General features: G+C 45.3%; 1 protein-coding gene across 1 annotated transcript in view; it reads right to left on the minus strand.

Moving 5' to 3' along the window:
- LOC134462691 (low-density lipoprotein receptor-related protein 1-like) overlaps window positions 1-20000 on the minus strand; it is a 260688-nt gene that overhangs the window by 131927 nt on the left and 108761 nt on the right. Inside the window, exons 7-11 of the mRNA XM_063215836.1 lie at window positions 12735-12897; window positions 11706-11928; window positions 7674-7863; window positions 6248-6391; window positions 1855-2091 (exon numbers count right to left, since the gene is read on the minus strand). Coding sequence (XP_063071906.1) covers window positions 1855-2091; window positions 6248-6391; window positions 7674-7863; window positions 11706-11928; window positions 12735-12897 — 957 coding nt within the window. The remainder of the gene's footprint in view (window positions 1-1854; window positions 2092-6247; window positions 6392-7673; window positions 7864-11705; window positions 11929-12734; window positions 12898-20000) is intronic.

The following is a 20000-nucleotide window of genomic DNA, read 5'->3' on the forward strand; positions in this document are numbered from 1 at the left end:
TTGAGGGGAGCCATTTAAAACTATACTTACATCATCATGGAAAGGATTCCACAGAGGAGAGTAAACTGTCTTGAATTTTGTGTTTTAGCCATTTATGAAATAAATATTGGATGTTAAATGCAATGTCCTTCATGCACACAGTGACAGATTCATGGTACCAGGCATTCACATCGGTTTGCAGAACTTGGGATACTTTGTTAAGTCTCTTGCTTGGACATCTAGAGATAAATAGCAATAGCAACAACACTACAGCAACTACACCAGAACACTGCTGGCTGAGATGCAACCTGGCAGCCTGGGTGCGAATCCTGGGGAAATGGGAGCTCGGCCACTGATATACTGGGCAGTTGCCTTTGGCTACAAAATAAATGCAGCATCGGCCTTTGCGATTGTGCTTACTCTGGCTAGACGGACCAAGTGGGGAAAAAAAGAAGTGAATAGAAAGTCCTTTATGCAAGGCGTTGCAAAAGGGGTGACACATATTAGAAGTGCAGGCTGGATAAGCACACGAAGTGAAGAGACAGCAGCTGTAAGAGAGAGGAGTAGAGAGAGAGAGCAGTAGAGAGAGAGAGAGAGAGAGAGAGAGAGAGAGAGAGAGAGAGAGAGAGAGAGAGAGAGAGAGAGAGAGAGAGCAGTAGAGAGAGAGAGAGAGAGAGAGTGTGTGTGTACACTGTGTCCATACATCCTAAGAAACTGCCTGGATCAAGGATCAAGGCCCACTTAATTTTTTTCTCTGAGGAGTGAGGATAATTTTCTGCAGACCTCTCACAAGTGCGCGTGGACGGTGTGATAATGGCTAGCCAGGGCATAGTGGGCCGCTGTGGTTAGGGACTCTGATGATTTTGGGATGAGAGCATTGTACCGGTAGGTTCGAAACCCACTCTAACGAGCAGGCGATGTCTTTTGTGCCAGGTACATTGCTCCACAAACCTTAACCAATCCCTTGTACATGAATAACTAATCTTTAAATGCATTTTAAAAAATCTTTTTACGTGTAAAATCCATTGTGACAGGTGTGTTTTAGCCCCCTGAATGAGATATAAAGTTTTGAAATGCGCATTCTAAACTGGACTGATGGAGTAAAAATCCTGCTTAGATTTTCCTTCTACCTGTGCTCTCAACACAGGTGATCATTTTTTAGCTCATCAAACTGGCTTAAGGGATATGGTAACTGGGATCAGCTGGTTCATTGAATTGGCTGAAGTAAAAATGTTGCAGGGTTCTGGGTTCTGGGTTCTTCCACGTCTGGATATAAGTGTAATTTACTGGTAAGAGTAATGTAATGTAAATTATGCTAGCTCAGCCACTGTTACCTTCCTTGGCATGAGTCTAGAGATGTGTTAATAAGTGGCGTGTTGGCCCTACCATGGCTGATATGGTAGGGCACACGTTTACCACTCGGTTGACCCGGGTTCGATTCCCGGTCTGGGTCCTTTGCCAGTCCTTCCCCATCTCTCTCTCCCAGCTCACTTCCTGTCTCTCCTTCACTATCCTGTCTCACAAAAACCAATAAAGGCTGAAAAGCCCCCCCAAAAAAATACTAAAAAAATAAAAAATAAATAAATACATTTAAAAAATAAGTAGCGTGTTGAATTTTCACTCTGGCATTAATAGTCTCCTGACTCAACTCAACTCGGTCAGTAAGGGGTGACGTGGCTCAACGGTCTCTAGCTTTACTATCATGCCAGGCACCCAGGTTCGATTCTAGGCTGAGGTCATTTCCCGACACTTCCCAATCTCTCTCTCCCACTTGTATTTCCAATTATCATCTTTAACTGCCCTATTTTAATAAAGGCTACAAAAAATGGCCAAAAGAATATTATGAAAAAAAACTCTTCAGTCAGTAAATCTTACCTTCCTTGACTATGGTGTCTCTCTCTGTGCCGTCGATCTTCTGGCGCCCGATGATGTAGCTGGTGGCGTCGGCGAAGTAGATGAACTCGCTGGCGGCGTGGAAGTCCAGGGCGCGGGGGTTCATCAGGTTCTCTATGGGGATCATGTATTCATCCGGCACCTTGGCATTCATGTCCATGCCACGGATGACCCCCGGACGACCCTTACCATACACTAGGAAGAGCTCGTGCTCTGGCTCTGTGGACGGAAGGAGGGAGGGAGAGAGGGAGACAGACAGACAGAAAGACAGACAGATGGAGAAAGAGAGAGAGAGAGAGATAGAGACAGAGAGAGACAGACAGAGACAGAGAGACGGAGAGAGAGACAGAGACAGAACAGAGAGACGGAGAGAGAGACAGAGACAGAGACAGAGACAGAACAGAGAGAGAGAAAAAAAGACAGAGAGAGAGGTTAGCAATCTTGATGGGGTTGACTTTTTCAACTTTCAGAGTCCAACAGCACACTGTGGAGAAAACCAGAAGTGTTGCCACCCACACTGTGAAGTGGGATGGAGAAGAAAAATAAACTTTTTCTTCTCTTATTTTCTTCTCTTTTTTTCCAATACTTTTGTAGGGGCCCACTTTTGAGCTTCTTACAGTTTGAAGGACAATTCGCAGATAACAAAGCAGCAGCGAGGCAGGCTGGGAGCTCCAGTGGCAGGGACCCTGGTTGAACTCCAGACAGCCAGCGAGAGAGCCAACAGCTCTGGGCAGTCTGATTAAAACCACCCCTAGTTCAATCTAAGCTGACCAGTGCTACCTCAAGTCAAGCCCATTGACATTGATTTTGGTATCCAATCGTACAGACACAGACAGATAAACACACGCACACGCGCACGCGCACACGCGCACGCGCACGCGCACGCACACGCACACACGCACACACACACACACACACACACACACACACACACACACACACACACACACACACGCACACGCACGCACGCACACAGGCATGCGCACACAAAAGTTTCACTTCAGTTAAAAACTGTAGCCCTGGAATGCTAAGGAGTCAATGGAATGACCTTCCAACAACCTGACACTGCACAAAGCAGGGTGTCAGCAGAAAGGCTGTTAATACGAGACTATTCTTCTCAAAAGTGCTGCGATAGAGATGGGGAGGCTGATATGCATATCTGATTCCTTACCATGTCTATTATTCCACACACACATAGCAGGCATAGACACACACACACACACACACACACACACACACACACACACACACACACACACACACACACACACACACACACACACACACACACACACACACACACACACGCGCGCGCACACACACGCGCACACGCGCACACACACACGCGCACACACACGCATGCAAGTATACACACACACACACACACACGCATGCAAGCACACACACACACACACACACACACACACACACGCACACACGCACACACACACACACACACGCACACGCACACGCACACGCACACGCACACGCACACACGCACACACGCACACACGCACACACGCACACACGCACACACACAATTACCACCAAGGCGGGTAGATTGGTTTTTGTAAGGGTGGGGATTCTCTCTTTATCCACGCTGGTCAATATCTCAGCCTATTGTGTTACTATAAATACGGTAGCCGATGAAGCTCAATCGCTGTATGGCCAAGGTGAAGAGATAAAGCCCAGCTCCAGAGGGCTCCATCCAAATTGCATGTCTGATAATTAGGGAAAACCTGATAGATTACACTCATTCCACTGTAATTGGAGTTTTCTGGAGGCCTTGAGTATTCTGGAGGCCTTCTACCATCTATCTACAGGCACGGTTCAAAGTCTTGACTTTAACAAACTTCAGTCAGTGAGGTGTAAGAAGTGAAGCGGTGAAGGGTAAAACACAGCTACACTGAATCATTGTTGAAAGGAGCAAAGTAAAGTCTTGGCCTGTAAAAGGGTTGATGAACTGTCAATACCTCAATTCTCAGTTGGCAGGTCATCGAGGAGGTACTGAAGAGGGGTCGCGGACAAAAGGGACATTGCATAAAAACGTGAAGTCCACAGGTTAACAGCTAACAGCTAATAGATGTATTTGGTGTCCTGTGGATTTCTAGCAATATTAGCAGACAAACTATTAATGAAAAATCTAGCAATGTTAATGGACAAAAAAATGTTCCATTAATATAGCTAGATTTTCCATTCATAGTTTGTCCTCCGATATTGCAAAAAAAAAAATTGTTAGGCTAAGAATATGGTGTGTGTGTGTGTGTGTGTGTGTGTGTGTGGGGGGGGGGGTCTCTGCTGAAAAAGTTTGGGAACCACTGCAGTAGGGGAAGCAGTTGATAGTCTTTTTTCATCTCCGACGACTCATTTAAGCACGAGTTGACCTGTTAAGATGATTAAGTTAAGTTAACCCGGACTAACTTCAATAGTGTTTCTTTAAAAGCAAGGAGAACGCTGGACCATTCATCAGCAAACAGAGACATGAAACTACAGTACACTGAGGACTGGTAATATTTCCCATGCTCTACCTACACTCTACTTATTCACAGGCTCCTATGAATAAGAATTGAACGTTCATGATGTACGACAAAGCCCTGAGGGCAGAATTTGATCAGTGGCCATCACTGATGATGATGTCTTGCCGTCGCACTTGTTCTTCGCTACAGCTCTTTCTCTGCTGCGCTCTGGCGCTTTCTGCATCCATCAGGAAAGGGTAGAACGAACGGATAGGCTTGTTCACCCTCTGAAGGGCATTCCTGATGAGGCTTTCTACCTAAAGCAGGTGTGTTTATAGGGGTGTGTGTGTGTGTGTGTGTGTGTGTGTGTGTGTGTGTGTGTGTGTGTGTGTGTGTGTGTGTGTGTGTGTGTGTGTGTGTGCGTGCGTGTGCGTGTGCGTGTGTTTGTGTGTGAGTGTGTGCGTGTGCACGTACACGTGTGTGTGCACACGGGCATGTGTGGGTGTGCATGTGCGTGTGTACGTGCGTGGGTTTGGGTGTTTTCATGGATCAATAATAATCTCAACAGCACCTCGATCAGCCCGGACAATCTTAACCCAGCAGACCGAAGAAATCCGCACCACACCGACCATCCAGAGCCCTGAGAGAGTGGGTGCTCACTCATTCCGCATGAATCAGCATTTTCACAGGCCCCCCTGTCCAGCCCCAACATAGCCCCCTCAAGCCTACCTGATTAATCATGGCTTGCATTCAACACAGCCCCCCAGGTACTGCCCTGATTCTGGGGAGTTAGACAAGGTGGTGGAGAGGGGTCGGTGGAGGGGGGGAAGGAGGGGAGGTGGCTTGAGGGTGGCGGAGAATAGCAGACAGGCCGGAGAATAGCTCCAACCGAATCAACCTTTTGGTCGTCCTTGGACTTGGCTCAATAACGCGATCAATTCTCCCATTTCAGTCTGAGCCCTCACCACCATGCTCGCTCTTCAGGGGAATTCAATCACTTTTGATTAATACGACGGGCGACTTTCTGTCTCGCCCACACAATTGTGATGTCACAATTACAGCTAAGAAATTGTTGTTTCGCAGCAACAACGGCCGCTCGCATGGACTCATTGATTCTGTCATTTTAACTGTATTTTCGAATCTGTGAGTACTGTAGTTTAAGTAGCAGTTTATTATAAAGGTCAGACAGTTGTTGCCCCAAGCATTTTTAAAATAAAACCAAACCTTTTGAGACGTACCCTGTATGGCGTAGGTCCGGATGGATGTTGTGGAGCCAGCCAGAATCCATTAATCTGGCGTGACTCAGGTTAGTAAAAACTAAGTTTAAATGCTAATTTTCTCATTAGTCTTTCTCCGTTACATTTGTTACATTTCTCCGTTTGTACATTTCCAAGAGTGGCATCAGAGCAAGAGCATATCAGTCACTTTTTAACCACATCTCAAGTTGTTGTTTACATATATTAACAGAAAATAAAAGATGAGGGAAGGAGTGATGTGTTTCATTAATTCATTGATTATTAAGTTTCATTAAACTAAGGAGATGAGGCGTCTGTAGAGTTTCTGGCTAATTAATGTTGTATTTTAAGGCCTAATTAACTGAGGATTGGTAGTTAAATTAATTTGTCTACTTAGATCATTATGAGTTAGACATGTTGTTTATTGAATTAGAAAAAGGGGATTCATGATAAGACTCAGAATTCATACCAGCAACAGACTTCACATTCACAGACAGCGAATGTCCATGTTCTATGAAGGACTCCATTTCAGCCTTTTGCTGGTAAGTGGCGCATAAAACCAGCCTTTGCCGATCCATTAGCTGAACAATGGTGGTGATGGGTGGCACAAAGGGGTGGCACTCCCTCTTGCAGGTCCATTAGCCATGTGTGGTGGTGGTAAATAGGGGGTGGTACGGTACTCACTTTTGCAGGACTTGCCATCGCTGCCCAGGCTGAAGCCAGATCGGCAGCGGCAGGTGCGGGTCTTATGGCTGTTGCCCAGCAGGCAGATGTCCGAGCAGCCACCTGCCTTCCCATGCTGGTCCAACTCACAGGCGTGACTCCGCACTACAGCAGGGAGAGAGGGGGAGAGAGAGAGAGAGAGAGAGAGAGAGAGAGAGAGAGAGAGAGAGAGAGAGAGAGAGAGAGACAGAGAGAGAGAGAGAAAGAAAGAAAGAAAGAAAGAAAGAAAGAAAGAAAGAAAGAAAGAAAGAAAGAAAGAAAGAAAGAAAGAAAGAAACCTTAACAACCATCAGGCAAAACACATTCTGACACTTAAAAGCATTTTCTAAAGCTGACAAGCCACTCAAGCTGCAAAAGGTTAGCTGTCACCATAGCACAGATGCTGAACTCATTTTGATTTTGAAAGGAACAGAACAGCTAGAACAGTTATGGGCTATTCGGGAAAATAATTCTAATCTCAGGGAGAGACCAAGACAACAGCTTTTTCATAGCCTGAACTCATTTGAGATTTGCTTTTGATTCTGTAGGCCTACATTGCATAAAAAATGGAAATGTCAGGCAAGGACATTTGTGCATTGTGGTTAATTCCACTGGTTGAACTGCCTTTTGTAAGGAGGAGCTTTTCTGCTGTCCTCAGAGTAGTATATATCTTCCATCAGGAGTGCATTTCTGGAAAGCGTCGTAGTTAGCAGTTAGCAACTTCGGTAGCTGCCAATGGGAAATTGCAACCAACAAAGTAGCTAGCATAGTTTCAACTACGCATTCCAGAAATGCACCCCTGTTTTGTTCATAACTAGAAGGTGGAGGTCAGCTGCCTGTATTGCCAAGGTTACACAGTAGAAGGGAGTTCTTCTAAGGTCTTTGGACAAAATTTTAACTCTGGATGAATCTTACATAGTCTCACTGTGGTGCCCATGTGTATCTTCGATTTCTTTCACTACTAATTTGACAATGAGCCCTAACGGGCAGCCATTGCCCAATTTTAGTACAATGCTGAATGTTTTAGGTTAGGTCTACATTAAATCCAAGAGATTCTTTAGATGTATAGCATTGTTGCCACATCCGTCAATGTGACATGGATAAATTACATGTGGACTAAATTATTAATAAGGTTTTATTGAGGAAATCACATACTGTAGAAGCACATTTTGTACGCTCAGAGTCACATCCTGGTTGGATGCTAATTTTTTTTAGCCCTATTTTAACCCCTTAGTGCAGACCTTATGTTATAACCCAACTGTCACCAAAGTTGTAATGGCTATGTCTTAATCTGTTACCCAAGGCTCTCTGTAATGTCATACCAATATTGTTATGATGTAGTTGAGTATTTTCAGTAAATAGTGAATAGCCCCACCGGCGACCCCATCTGCAGTAAGAGGCTACCTACCTGGAGGCTGCCTCCTCTGGTGATAGACGTGCAGGGCCCCTCCCTTGTCCACGCGGGAGATCACCATGTGTTCGGAGCTGTTGAAGCGGTTGATGCGGATGACGCTGGTCTTGGGCTGCATGTTGGCATTGTCAGAGTTGGTGGCGTACAGGTAGTTCTCAAACACAGTCAGCCCATACAGGTGCTCAATCTGGGGAAGAGGAAAGAGGAAAAAGGAAGAGTCATAAGATGTGTTTTATTTGAATGCTTTAAATATCATCATCATCCTCATCGTCATAATCATCCCTTGTTATATTAAGCATCACAGACAAACGCAAAAAATATGTACACAAGTGAAAGCAGAAAATTGATTGCCAATCCATTGCATGCCGTGCACAAAATGTTTATCTTAGTTTTCCTGACTAGGTGAAATATATTATGCGTATAAGTATTATATTTTACTTTTTTGAAAGATGTGACACCAACACCCAGTGTCTACAGTTCAATACATGAATGTCTAATGTGTTTTCCAGTTTGATTTATTTTTCTGACATTCAACATTTGGCGTTCTGACAGATTTCAATATTTCAGCCAAGTAACACTAAGACACAACACAGTGAGTATAAAGACACAGACACTGTACACTAATGACTACTATAAAACCAACACGGAAAGAGAGGTCTAATGGTAGAGAAACTCATTCCTATCACTAATGGACAACAGTGTGGAAGTGATGCCTTTATGGACAGCCTCTCTTCAGCCTAATATGCCATTAAGAGACATGATGGCTGTTGCAATTAGACCAGAGGGTCATTCATACAGGATGGATAATGGCACTAGGGGGACTTTGGAGAGGACTAGCTATAGAGCCGTCTCCAAGAGTGTTATCCTGGAGGTTTTTCACTGAAAGGAAAAAGGCGTCAGTAACAAGCCAATTTTGACAAGTCTGACCGCACCTGCTATCAGAGGACGACTAACAAGCTCTCTCAGCTTAGACTCGAGACATGAAAAAAGAGAGTAACTTGGTCTCTCCACAAAGTTCCACTGAAAAGCAAAGGCATCAATCACCATGAGCTTGGTGTCCCACAGTAAGCTTCCAGTTCCACCACGTGAACGCACATGATCCTCTTATTGCTGACATACTTCATCTATGTCACCTTTCGTGACCTACCGCATGTCAGACTTCTTCTGTTTTAGATATCTGCATTTTTTTTAAAAATCTATTCGTTTGTGATTGTGATTTTGAAACCAAGTATCCCGCTATGTCACTCAAAACACACTGAAAGCCATCAAATGCTACAGCTGTAGATTTCAACTACAGGTTATATTTCCGCACAAAAAGAGGAAAAAATTGTTTCTCTGCACGTTTTAAAACTCCATGCTCAACAGAGACATCCTTTATCTTGCATTTGGTAGTGTTTGAATAATGTTTGAATGGTATTTTCTTTTCCTAACTGAATGTACTGCTGTAATTGGGGTTGTGACGGCTTATTTTGAGATGTGTCGCGACTCGCTTGAGTGCTCTTTTGATAATATACCCTGTAAAGCTGCTGCCCCCTTTTGCTGGCCACTTTGGTCGCAAATCTGCTTAAGAGATATAACTCACTCAGCTGTAGTACCTTATCAGCAGGAAAGCAGTGATGCTCTGAAAAATAACATATTCCATATTCGGACAAATGGGAGACTGTTTTTATTCATCATGGTGATCTTGAATTTATTTAAGTGACCTCTTTCTCACGACAGCAGAAACCCATTTTCAATATTTTTATGAATGATAAATTGTGGTTTACAAAGACTGAAAATATAGAAGCCAAAATGTGTCTCAGTCTGTTTATAGTTCTGGCCAAACATTGCTTCTTTGCCACATTCAGTCATCAGTCACCTTGTTCAAGCTTATGCTGTGAAGGCAGTGAAACACTCTCCTCTGCCATATTTCCGTCAGTTCCAGCATCTCTGTCATGCCCAACCTCTAACTGTTGCTTTAACTGCCAGAGCAACACGTGAAAAGTGATATACTGAAAGATATTATCTCCCCAGTCAATCAAGTAAATAAAGTAAGTGAGGCATGAATGACAAAAAATCAAGGAATGTACATCAAATGTCTGTCTTCTAAACAGGAATTCCAGACAGCGGTGTCTCCAAGCCATGGAAATGTCTTGTATGCTACCATGTTTCCCATGGCACTACAGAAGAGTTTTCTCCTACAGCAATCATGGCAGTAGTATTGTCATATTGTTGGCTACTCCACAGCTCAAGAACAACAGGGGGGGGGCAAGATATTAGTTGTGCAGACAAGGATCCTACTCAAGCTGGTGCGTTCTTTTCCTTATAGTCAAGCAGAGGATAAACCTACCCTTGTTAGCCACTGAAGTAAAGTGTGTGTCTTTGTTTGCGCATAAGTGTTCAGAATATTCAAAGGGTACTCGAACTTCTGACAAGAGCCATTCGGCTGATGGGTTACCATTTTGATTTCAACAAATAAAGAGGTGGATTGCACTCAGGTTCTTCCTTTCTTTTTTTTTCTTGTTTATTCTTTACATTGCAGCAGAAAAACAGACAAACGTTTTGGCTGTTGCCTTCATCAGTGTCTTGTAGACGAAACGTTTCTGCTGCAAAGTAAAGAATAAAAAATAAAAAAGAAGAAAAGAAGAACCTGAGTGCGATCCACCTCTTCATTTGCTGAGTTTATTCAACTTTGAGATGCACCAAGCGGAAGAGGGCGGTGTATCAACTAGCCTATTACCATGATGATTTAAAAATGGACAGATGCAACATGGTGTGCATTAGTGGGTACACCTGACTATTATCGACATGGTGTGCTCTTTACTTTGCCTCTTCACAGGCCAATATTTCACAAATTCTAGGGTGTGTGAGAACATCCTAGAACATTCTAGGCTATTTAATCCTACACATGTCCAAAAATACAGGATGGGGATAAAAGGGGATGATCATGCCTTTCACAAACAACAATCAAACAAGGGGCTCCCACTTTGAAAATGGCTCACAAGTAATACCTGGATGACATCTCTCCTTAAGAGCTGTACACACACGTCGCTGCTATTCACTCGCTACTTGCTCACTCGCCTACTTGCCACTCGCCCTGGGTGATTTTGTTTACTGGTTGTCATGGTTCCCGCGGTCCGCGCCAATAACATCCGTACGAAACAAAATGTAGGCCTACGCTGTTTAACGTTGATCGTGTGCTGTGCACAACCATGCATATGAGCATTTGATGGCGTACACTGTATGTATTTCCCTCAACACTTTTAACTAAAGTGTGATGGCGTGCAGAAGTTGGGTGGTCAGAACACCACAGGGGCAACGTCACCTGTCAATAATCTGTATTCTGCATTCCAATTGGTTACTCGCTTAACTCGCGTCGCTCGAAGATAAAATAAGTTTATCTCGGAACCCGCCCACATCGCATCGCTTGTACTCTCCTCGCCTACTCGCCAGCGAGACTCGCGGGAACACGTAGACATTCTATTGACTTCATCCGCTGGGCGAGTAACTAGCAGCGACGTGTGTGTGTACGGCCCTTTACCCTCAGCAGTCGCCAGAGGACTTCCATCCTCCATTAACCACTAAACCTTAGGTGAAGGTCTGACTACCTGACTCATGAGTAGGCAGGAGGATATCTGAAGTACTGCCTGGATGGCTTCCACCCTCCATAACCTCTTGTTGGCAGCTGCGGCCCAAGTTGATCTTGAGGGATACAGGCTCACCCGTTAAAAGTAGGAAGAATGTGTTTTGGTGTCCAGCTTTACATCAACACCTTCGTCCCTGGCTGAAGTGCTCTTGAGCCAGACACTTTGAGCGCTTCATTGATCCAGCCAGGGATTGTAACCAATACCCTGTGTATAACTTCAAAATAACTAAGTCTCTTTGGATGAAATGTAACCTGGACAATGGTATGATGCCCTTACAGAGTTCTCCCAAGCATTTTATTGTTAAGGCAGCCACCTTGACCTCTGAAAAAATGTAATTTCTTCTTCAACTTACAAACACCACCTTGACTAAGGGAAATATTGTGAGAAACACTGTCTCACTCACCAGTAGACCCTGGATGATGGTCTGCCGGTTCTTGCCCTCGTAGTCCACCACCTCTATGTAATCCAGGTAGGCGTCGGCCCAGTAGACCAGCCGGCTGACCAGGTCCAGCGTGATGCCGTGGGGGAAGACGATCTTGCTGTCCACCAGCTTGGTGCGGTTCTGGCCGTCCATGTCGCAGCGCTCCACCTTGGGGATCTGGCCATAGTCAGTGAAGAAGACCTTCCTGTGATGGACGCATGGAGAGAGGTGGGGGAGAAATATGAAGTGCAATATGAAGTGTGAACAACTGGAGCAGTACTTTAGTTGTAGAAAAGCTGCACACACGACTGCAATTCTCGTCTATTTATTTAGTCGGTTAACACGACACATGTTTCGGCTTAAGCCTTCTTCAGCATTTTACAGAGGATGTAGGCAGGATATTCTCTGTAAGGCCATCTTAGTCAAAATCAAATCAAAGACAACGATTGAAGAGGATATTGGTTGCAGCATGTTTAAAGAGGAAAAAAAACCTTTATGTGCTGAAATGAGCTGGTAAAATCCTGTGTGTGAAGAAGACCAGATGATCAGGGATATTTAATAAAAGAATGAAAACATGAGAGAAAATAACTTGAAAGAAAATAAAGAGGTGAAACACAGACATGCAGTGGGAAATAGCAATAGGAGATGCCCATGTCAGGCATGAAAGAATGGATGACTGGATAAGTGTCTTACCGGATCAGACTCAAGAGACCATGAAAGTCAATGTCTTGAAAACCAAAGGACTACATTGGTTGGGAAGAGCACAAAAGCCATACATATATGTGGCTATATGTGAAAGAAATGGAGAATGAGAGGCTATCTACTGTATAGCTGCACATAGCTAGCATATTATATTCTGCTTCAATGGAGGACAGCTATTCACATCGTTGTTGACCCAACAGGCAGGGCAAGGACTGCATGTATGAGTGCATCTGCATTGTGCATCTGCATGTGCATGTTTGTGTGTGTTTGTATGCGAGCGTGCAAGTGTTCTCTCTCTCTCTCTCTCACCCCATGCTGGGATCGAGAGCGATGCCCTTGGGGTTGTACAGCTCCTGGTCCAGCAGGGTGACACAGGTAGCACCGTCCTTGTCACACACAAACACGCGGTCGTCAACATCGTCCACAAAGTAGAAGTTTCCTGTCAGCCAGTCAATGGCCATCTGCTCCACATCTGTAGCGGAAGGAGAGAGAGAGAGAGAGAGAGAGAGACAGATAGAGAGAGGGAGGCATGGAGAGAGAGATAGAGGGACAGAGAGAGAGAGAGAGAAAGAGAGAAATGATGCAAACATTAGGACACTCACTCCCTTTTCTTTATAGGTTAACATCTGTGCAACAACTGGGGATGGGAGGATGTTCCCAGCAGTCATTCGCGCAGACAGGCATGCACGCACGCACGCACACACACGGTAATGATAAAGTGTATATGTCTTTCCAGGAATGTCAGAGCCAGACAGACTGACCGAAACACTAAGACACATGTGGCTACAATGCCCTGCTCACTGCCCTGTCCATCCCCCCAGCCTCACCCCCAGCTCCCCGTCCCCAGCAGCCCTTTTCCATCCCCATGCCATTGCTAATGTAAATAGCTGCCCACCAGGCCCTGTTTATTTAGCTCCACTGTCCGGAGACACTTCATATGCAGACATGTGGCCGTGGGGGACGGGAGTGGCACTGTGTGTGTGTGTGTGTGTGTGTGTGTGTGTGTGTGTGTGTGTGTGTGTGTGTGTGTGTGTGTGTGTGTGTGTGTGTGTGTGTGTGTGTGTGTGTGTGTGTGTGTGTGTGTGTGTGTGTGTGTGTGTGTGTGTGTGTGTGTATTCACATTATGTGCAAGGCAATACTGCTAGGACTGATTCATGGCTGCAAGATGGCCCAGTCTCCAAATTAAGCAATAACAACAGGCAGTGTTGCAAACGGCACACGCATAAACACATGCACAGCCGTTCAAACACACATCCGGCATGCATACGCACAAGCACACGCACAAGTGCACCAACAAGCGCACACACAAGTGCACACACAAGCGCACACATGCACGCACGCACAGAGTGAAAGAGGAGATGTTAACTTTGGCAGGTCATTACTTCTCTTGCTCTTTGTCAAATAAAGTACACTTGACTTGTCATTTCCACAGAGCTGGTGGTTCAGGAACGTGACATGGGGCATTTCAGCACTGCTTATGTCTAGACTAAACACAACCCTGGGGGGCCAGGAGCCCCGAGTTCATTAGTGGCCCCTAATAAGAAGTCCACACTTGACTACACCCAAACCGCGTGCACGCACACGCACGCACACGCACACACATGCACCTCCGCTTGACCCATAACTGGATCCATTTTCAAGACCAGGTCCGTCTACTACAGTATACACACATTCCACAAAGGCCGTGGAACAACAACAAAAATACCATACCTCCCCGTTAATAGGTTCCTTACGTTTGGAAACATTAAATGCCTAATGCACCGTTCCAAATAAACATGGGCACTTTCCATGTTTAACCAGCATGACTGGGGACAGTGTGGAGTTGTTTTCCCTAGATCTGAATCTGAGGGTGTGGAGGGGGAAGGTAGTTGAGGCTCAGCTGCTGTTGCTGCTGCTGCTGCTGCTGCTGCTGCTGCTGCTGCTGCTGCTGCTGCTGCTGCTGCTGCTGCTGCTGCTGTAGTGGTGGTTGTTTGGTCCAAAATGTTCCGAGGAACCCATCTGGGGTCGGGACGTGCAGTCTGCCTGGTGTGTTTTGATAGGCGGGACAGCCATTATTTATTTGCCTGATTGTTTGATTAACGAGAGGGTTCATCAGCCACTCAGCCGCATTCGTGATAAACAACATTCCAAAAAAAAAAAAAAACAGTCTGAACTGCGGATGAACCTCTACAAAAGAGGGGATGACTCTCTATGTGTAGCGCAGAGAGGATTTAAACGCAAACTTCATGACTTTTGATGATCACAGGCTTATGAGAGATGGGGAAAGAATCTAGCAAAACAACGTCTTCTTACTGTAATCTAGATGCTCTCAAAGCAATGCGCGCCTTGTAGGTTACATGTGTTCTCTCAACACTGGAAAACACCAATAAATAACCAGATGTTTTGGAGTGAAACTTAAAATATCTATACTGGAATGGGCGTTGAAGTATGTACGCTGTTGACAATTCAGAGAGCTTGTTTGAGACATGAATGGCAGAGGGAAAAGTTTAAAATTCCTTTGTAAAAGAAAACAAAGTTTAAAATAGCAAAGGTGTAGGGACCTAAACATCCCTCCCACCCCCACCCCCGCTTTTATTCATTCATCCAGCCTTCCATCTGTCTGTTCTTCCCGTACTCTGAGGTAAGGTTTCAGACATGAAGAACTGAATGGAAAAAAAAATGAAATTCCTTTTTCCTTACAAAAAGGTTTAGAAAATAGAAAAGGTCCTCCCCCTCCACCCTTTATTCATCCCTTCATCCCTCTATTATTTTCCCTCTCCTGAAGTATGTTTACGCAGTGAAGGTGTAGGCCTGAGACAGACCAGACCCTGGCCCACAGGAAACACACCAAACTGTGGAATGTCAGAACTTTGCTGTGTCAGTCAGTCAGTCACACACGCACACGCACACGCACACGCACACGCACGCACACACATGCGCACACGCACACACACGCACACACACACGCACACGCACACGCACATACATACACATGCACGCGCATACGCACGCACACACACACACAGACACATGCACACACGCAGACACACTTGCAAAGGCTCCCGCTCCGTATTCTCCCTCCATGTCCTTTTTAACTAGTCCTAATTTTAATATTGGAACTGTGGGAGTATGTTCCCATAGGCTCCACATCTATGTTTAAGCCTTACAATGAAGCCCTTTCTGTGCACTCCAGCTGACTCAGGTCTCTCTCTCTCCCTCTACACAGCCTCCCACAAGGTTATGTGTTTTCACAGCTGAAACCATCACACCACATCTCAATGCTCCTCAGGGATGCTGTGCACGCACGCACGCACGCACGCACGCACACACACACACACAATAACCGCAATGATCTGACCCATCAACCCCCCCCCCAAAAAAAAAAACACACACACACACACACACACGTATAGAAAGTTCACATAATAACCGCAATAATCTGAAACATCAACCCCCGCCTCCCCCCAAACATACCCAAACTCTCACATAGAGAAACATTTGCACGTACGCGCACACACACACGCACGCACGCACGCACGCACGCACGCAAGCACGCATGCACGCACGTACGCACGCACGTACGCACACATGCACGCACACTCCTCTGTCCAACTCAAGGTCACTGGCCAGAGGGGGTGATGCTGAAACAGCTTCCCTATATAGTCAACTGTTTACAATCCACTCTGCTTCAAGATGGCCGCACATATGGGAGACCAACCCCTGTGTGCCAACCTCAGGATGCCACACTTACACATGACATTGGGTCACATTAGTGAGAGCTTTGTAAGATTTAAGCACAATGCATAAAAAATACACCTCATTTCCCAGTTGTGTTACAATTTAACAAAGTATGTAACAACATGTACCATTATGGAGCAGCCTGTAGGCTAGAGAGGTTAGGGTTAGGTGCTATATGCACTGTGCAAGTATATAATAATACTTGATACAGGCAGACCCACTAAACAAGAAAACATAAACTGAAGAGGAGGGGAGGACAGGTTAGAGAAGAGGGGAGAGACAGACAGGTTGAAAACTCCAAAAAAGGAGACAATCTGAAGAGAAACACCACATCAAATGTATTAACTCCTTCCAATGCACAAATAAAGCCGTAAGGAGGAGGTTGCTTTATGAATCAAAATGGCTGTTGACTGTTGGACTGTTGGCTTCCTAGAAGATTAACATGAATGAAATACTGTATGTAGAAAGATGGGGGGAGGGGGGGGGTTAAGACAAACAAGCAACTGGAAGGAGGGATGACAAAGAGGATGAAAGAGGAAAAAAAGAGGAGGTGTGGGGAAACAGAAAGTGTTGCACAGCGCCTAAAAAGGGGAATCGTGCAGTCCACACAAATTCTTTCATTTTACTGGAATCAGAGGGCTGGATTCCCAAAAGAAGTTCTGACACAACACACAGGACGCGTACACACATAAACGCACAGAGACACACACTCACACTCTTGACAAACTCCTGACTCCTGCGTAGAGGTTTCCGGCAGACGTACCATACGCCTCTGGAAACCATTGAGTTGAGGCGAGAAGGAGGGGAGACAGACAGAATGAAAGAATGGAAAAGAAAAGAGAGGAGGAAAGTTGTGCAACAAACCCAACGAAAAAGAAGAGATGTAGCAGCACAGTTCCTAAGAGCCTGGACATTCACTCTCAAACACTCATACAGACACAGAGACAGACACAGACACAGACACAGACACAGAGACAGACACAGACACAGACACAGACACACACAGACGTAAACACATACACAAGTAAACACATACACACACGCACGTACAAGTACACTTCATAAAGGCCTCCTACTAACTCAACATGACGTTCCAACCTCAACTGATTGCTGTGAAATTGTAAGTGTTCTTCGGAAATAGCAAACAACCTGCCTGCAGAGTTAAACCTCCAGAGCTCACAAACAACACCTGGCCACCTGCTTTCACTCTTCTCCCCTCCTGTCTCTCTTGTTCCCCCTCTCAATCACATCAGCCGCTCTGCTCTTGCTCTCCTTTTCCCCATCACTTACTTTTTGCACCCCACAAAACAAAACACACAGTTGTAGAAAAAATTGAGAAAAAGAGGAGGAAAAATGTTGTATTAAGTGCCTGATCCCTTGCTGATTTTGTAGGTTTGCCCACCAACAAAAATTCTGTAAAAAAAAGTCTGTAATTTTAATGGTAGATGTATTCTCACATTTTGTCTATGCACTCCCACACTTGAGTTCTGAAGAAAGAGAACACCATTAGACCCCTAGATGCCATGAAATTGGGCAATAAATGACACAGCGCAGGAGGTAATAAAAAAGATAAACTATTCCTTTTTCCATTTTTGTACAGGTTTTCTCATTTTCCCTAACAACTACGCTTTTTTCACCCATTTACCATGCAGGAGTTCCACGACTTAAGATGAATAAACATTGTGACATTTACAAAAGGAATGCAAAAAAAACATTTAAAGAGCTACTTGACAAACGCTTACACGAGATCTGACAGGAATGCAGATGCCACAATAGAGAAAAACATGTGTGCGCACAAACACACACGCGCGCGCAGACACACACACGCGCACATACGCACGCACACGTCGCACACACACGTCGCACACACACGTCGCACACACACGTCGCACACACACACGTCGCACACACACACGTCGCACACACACACGTCGCACACACACACGTCGCACACACACACACACACACACACACACACACACACACACACACACACACACACACACACACACACACACACACACACACACACACACACACACACACACACACACACACACACACACACACACACACACACACACACACACACACACACACACACACACAATCACTGTTTTGCCATATACAGGAAAGCATGAATAGAAATTGTAGCATCTCAGACTTTTTTTATCATACTACAAAGTGTCCTTATCAACAAGCCATGTGACAAACAAAATGGCAGACATCAATGGCAGACCCAAAGCCTCAGAGGGGGTTTTCAGGTCTGTGTAGTAGACGTTTTTATTTTTCTCCACCTGGTTTCCTCGTAGCCTCCTCTACTTTGCGGGTTTTTAAAGGAGACTGTAAGGCGTGTTGCAAAAGTGTAGCGCCCTTTATAGGGGGAAGGAGCAAGCAATTCACTGAGCCCAACCAAGCAAAAAAAAAAGTCATCTGGAATAGACATCAAGCAGGAATCTCACAAAAACACAAGCGAGGAGAAAAACAAGTGGAGCTATCCAAACAAGCGATCCTGGAGTAACCTCGTCCACATACAGATATACAGACAGACATAAAGAAAAGACACAAGCAGACAGACAGACAGACAGACAGACAGACAGACAGAAAAGGAAAGAGCATGACAATAACATAGGTGGACATAGGACAAGGAGGCAGAGAAAGGGGGGAAGAAAAAGAGAGACAGGCATACAGAAAGAGAGTGAGAGAGAGAGAGAGAAAGAAATGAGGATACAGACAAAGCGACCGACAAACAGACAGACAGACAGACAGACAGACAGACAGACAGACAGACAGACAGACAGACAGACAGACAGACAGACAGACAGACAGACAGACAGACAGACAGACAGCCAGAGGGAGGAGCAGAGGAGATCGAGGAGGATGAAAGGAGATGATGGACAGACAGAGGAAAGGAAGCGATAAAAAAGACAGACACACTGGGATGAGGAGGCAGGCAGACAGATGGACAGAGAAACAGACAGGCAGACACACAAAGCCAGGCCAAAAACAAGGTGGTGGCCGTGAAGAACAATAGAAATGAAAACAGTGACAAACAGGAAGTGACAGTACAAAATACGAGATACGGCAAGAAGTATGGTGGAATATGGCAGAATAAAGAGGAAGGGAAAGACAGAAAAGAGTGGAAAGAGGGGAAGAGAAGGGGAGAAAGGAGAGAAATAAAATGCCTGACATAGCACGGAAAGGTTGACGGGCCAAAAGAACATGCGGCAAAATGCCATGGCTCCGCTCCCCCAAAGAGCACATGACTGCTCCCCCCCGACACACACACAATTTTGAAGAACTAAGCAGCTCAAAGCACTTTCCTCAGCTCTGTACCTCTCCTTTTCTTCCACTCTCATTCTCTCCATCTCTCATTCTTTATTCATGTCCTTCAATACTCTCATCTGTTTTTCTGATGCCTCATCGTTATCATTCTCCCTATTTACCAATAGATGTTGCACTCCTTCTTTTTTCTCCTTCTCTGCCTCCCTCCATCTATCTGCTGCTTGCACCCCCCCCCCCCCTGCCCCTGCCACCCCCAAACACCCCCCCCCCCCCCCACACACATCTTGGTTATCTGTGCTGTTCCAAGTGTGGCAGTCCCAGTGTATGCTATTCAGCAAAGAGAAAATAAATTATGAAATCGTATAAATAAACACCAGCGGCCTGCACAAACAAACAAGCCCTGCTCCACAAATAACCATGGCAACACAAATATGCCAGAAAAATGCTGATACCAGTCTGTGGCAGAGGGAATTAAAGTCCAGTGAAAGTGATCCAACAACACACAAAAAGGCACACACGCACACACACGCACACGCACAGGCACACACTTACACAAGATGCCTTCTCAAGATG

Source organism: Engraulis encrasicolus, chromosome 14, assembly GCF_034702125.1.
Source record: "Engraulis encrasicolus isolate BLACKSEA-1 chromosome 14, IST_EnEncr_1.0, whole genome shotgun sequence".
Classification (NCBI taxonomy): Eukaryota; Metazoa; Chordata; class Actinopteri; order Clupeiformes; family Engraulidae; genus Engraulis; species Engraulis encrasicolus.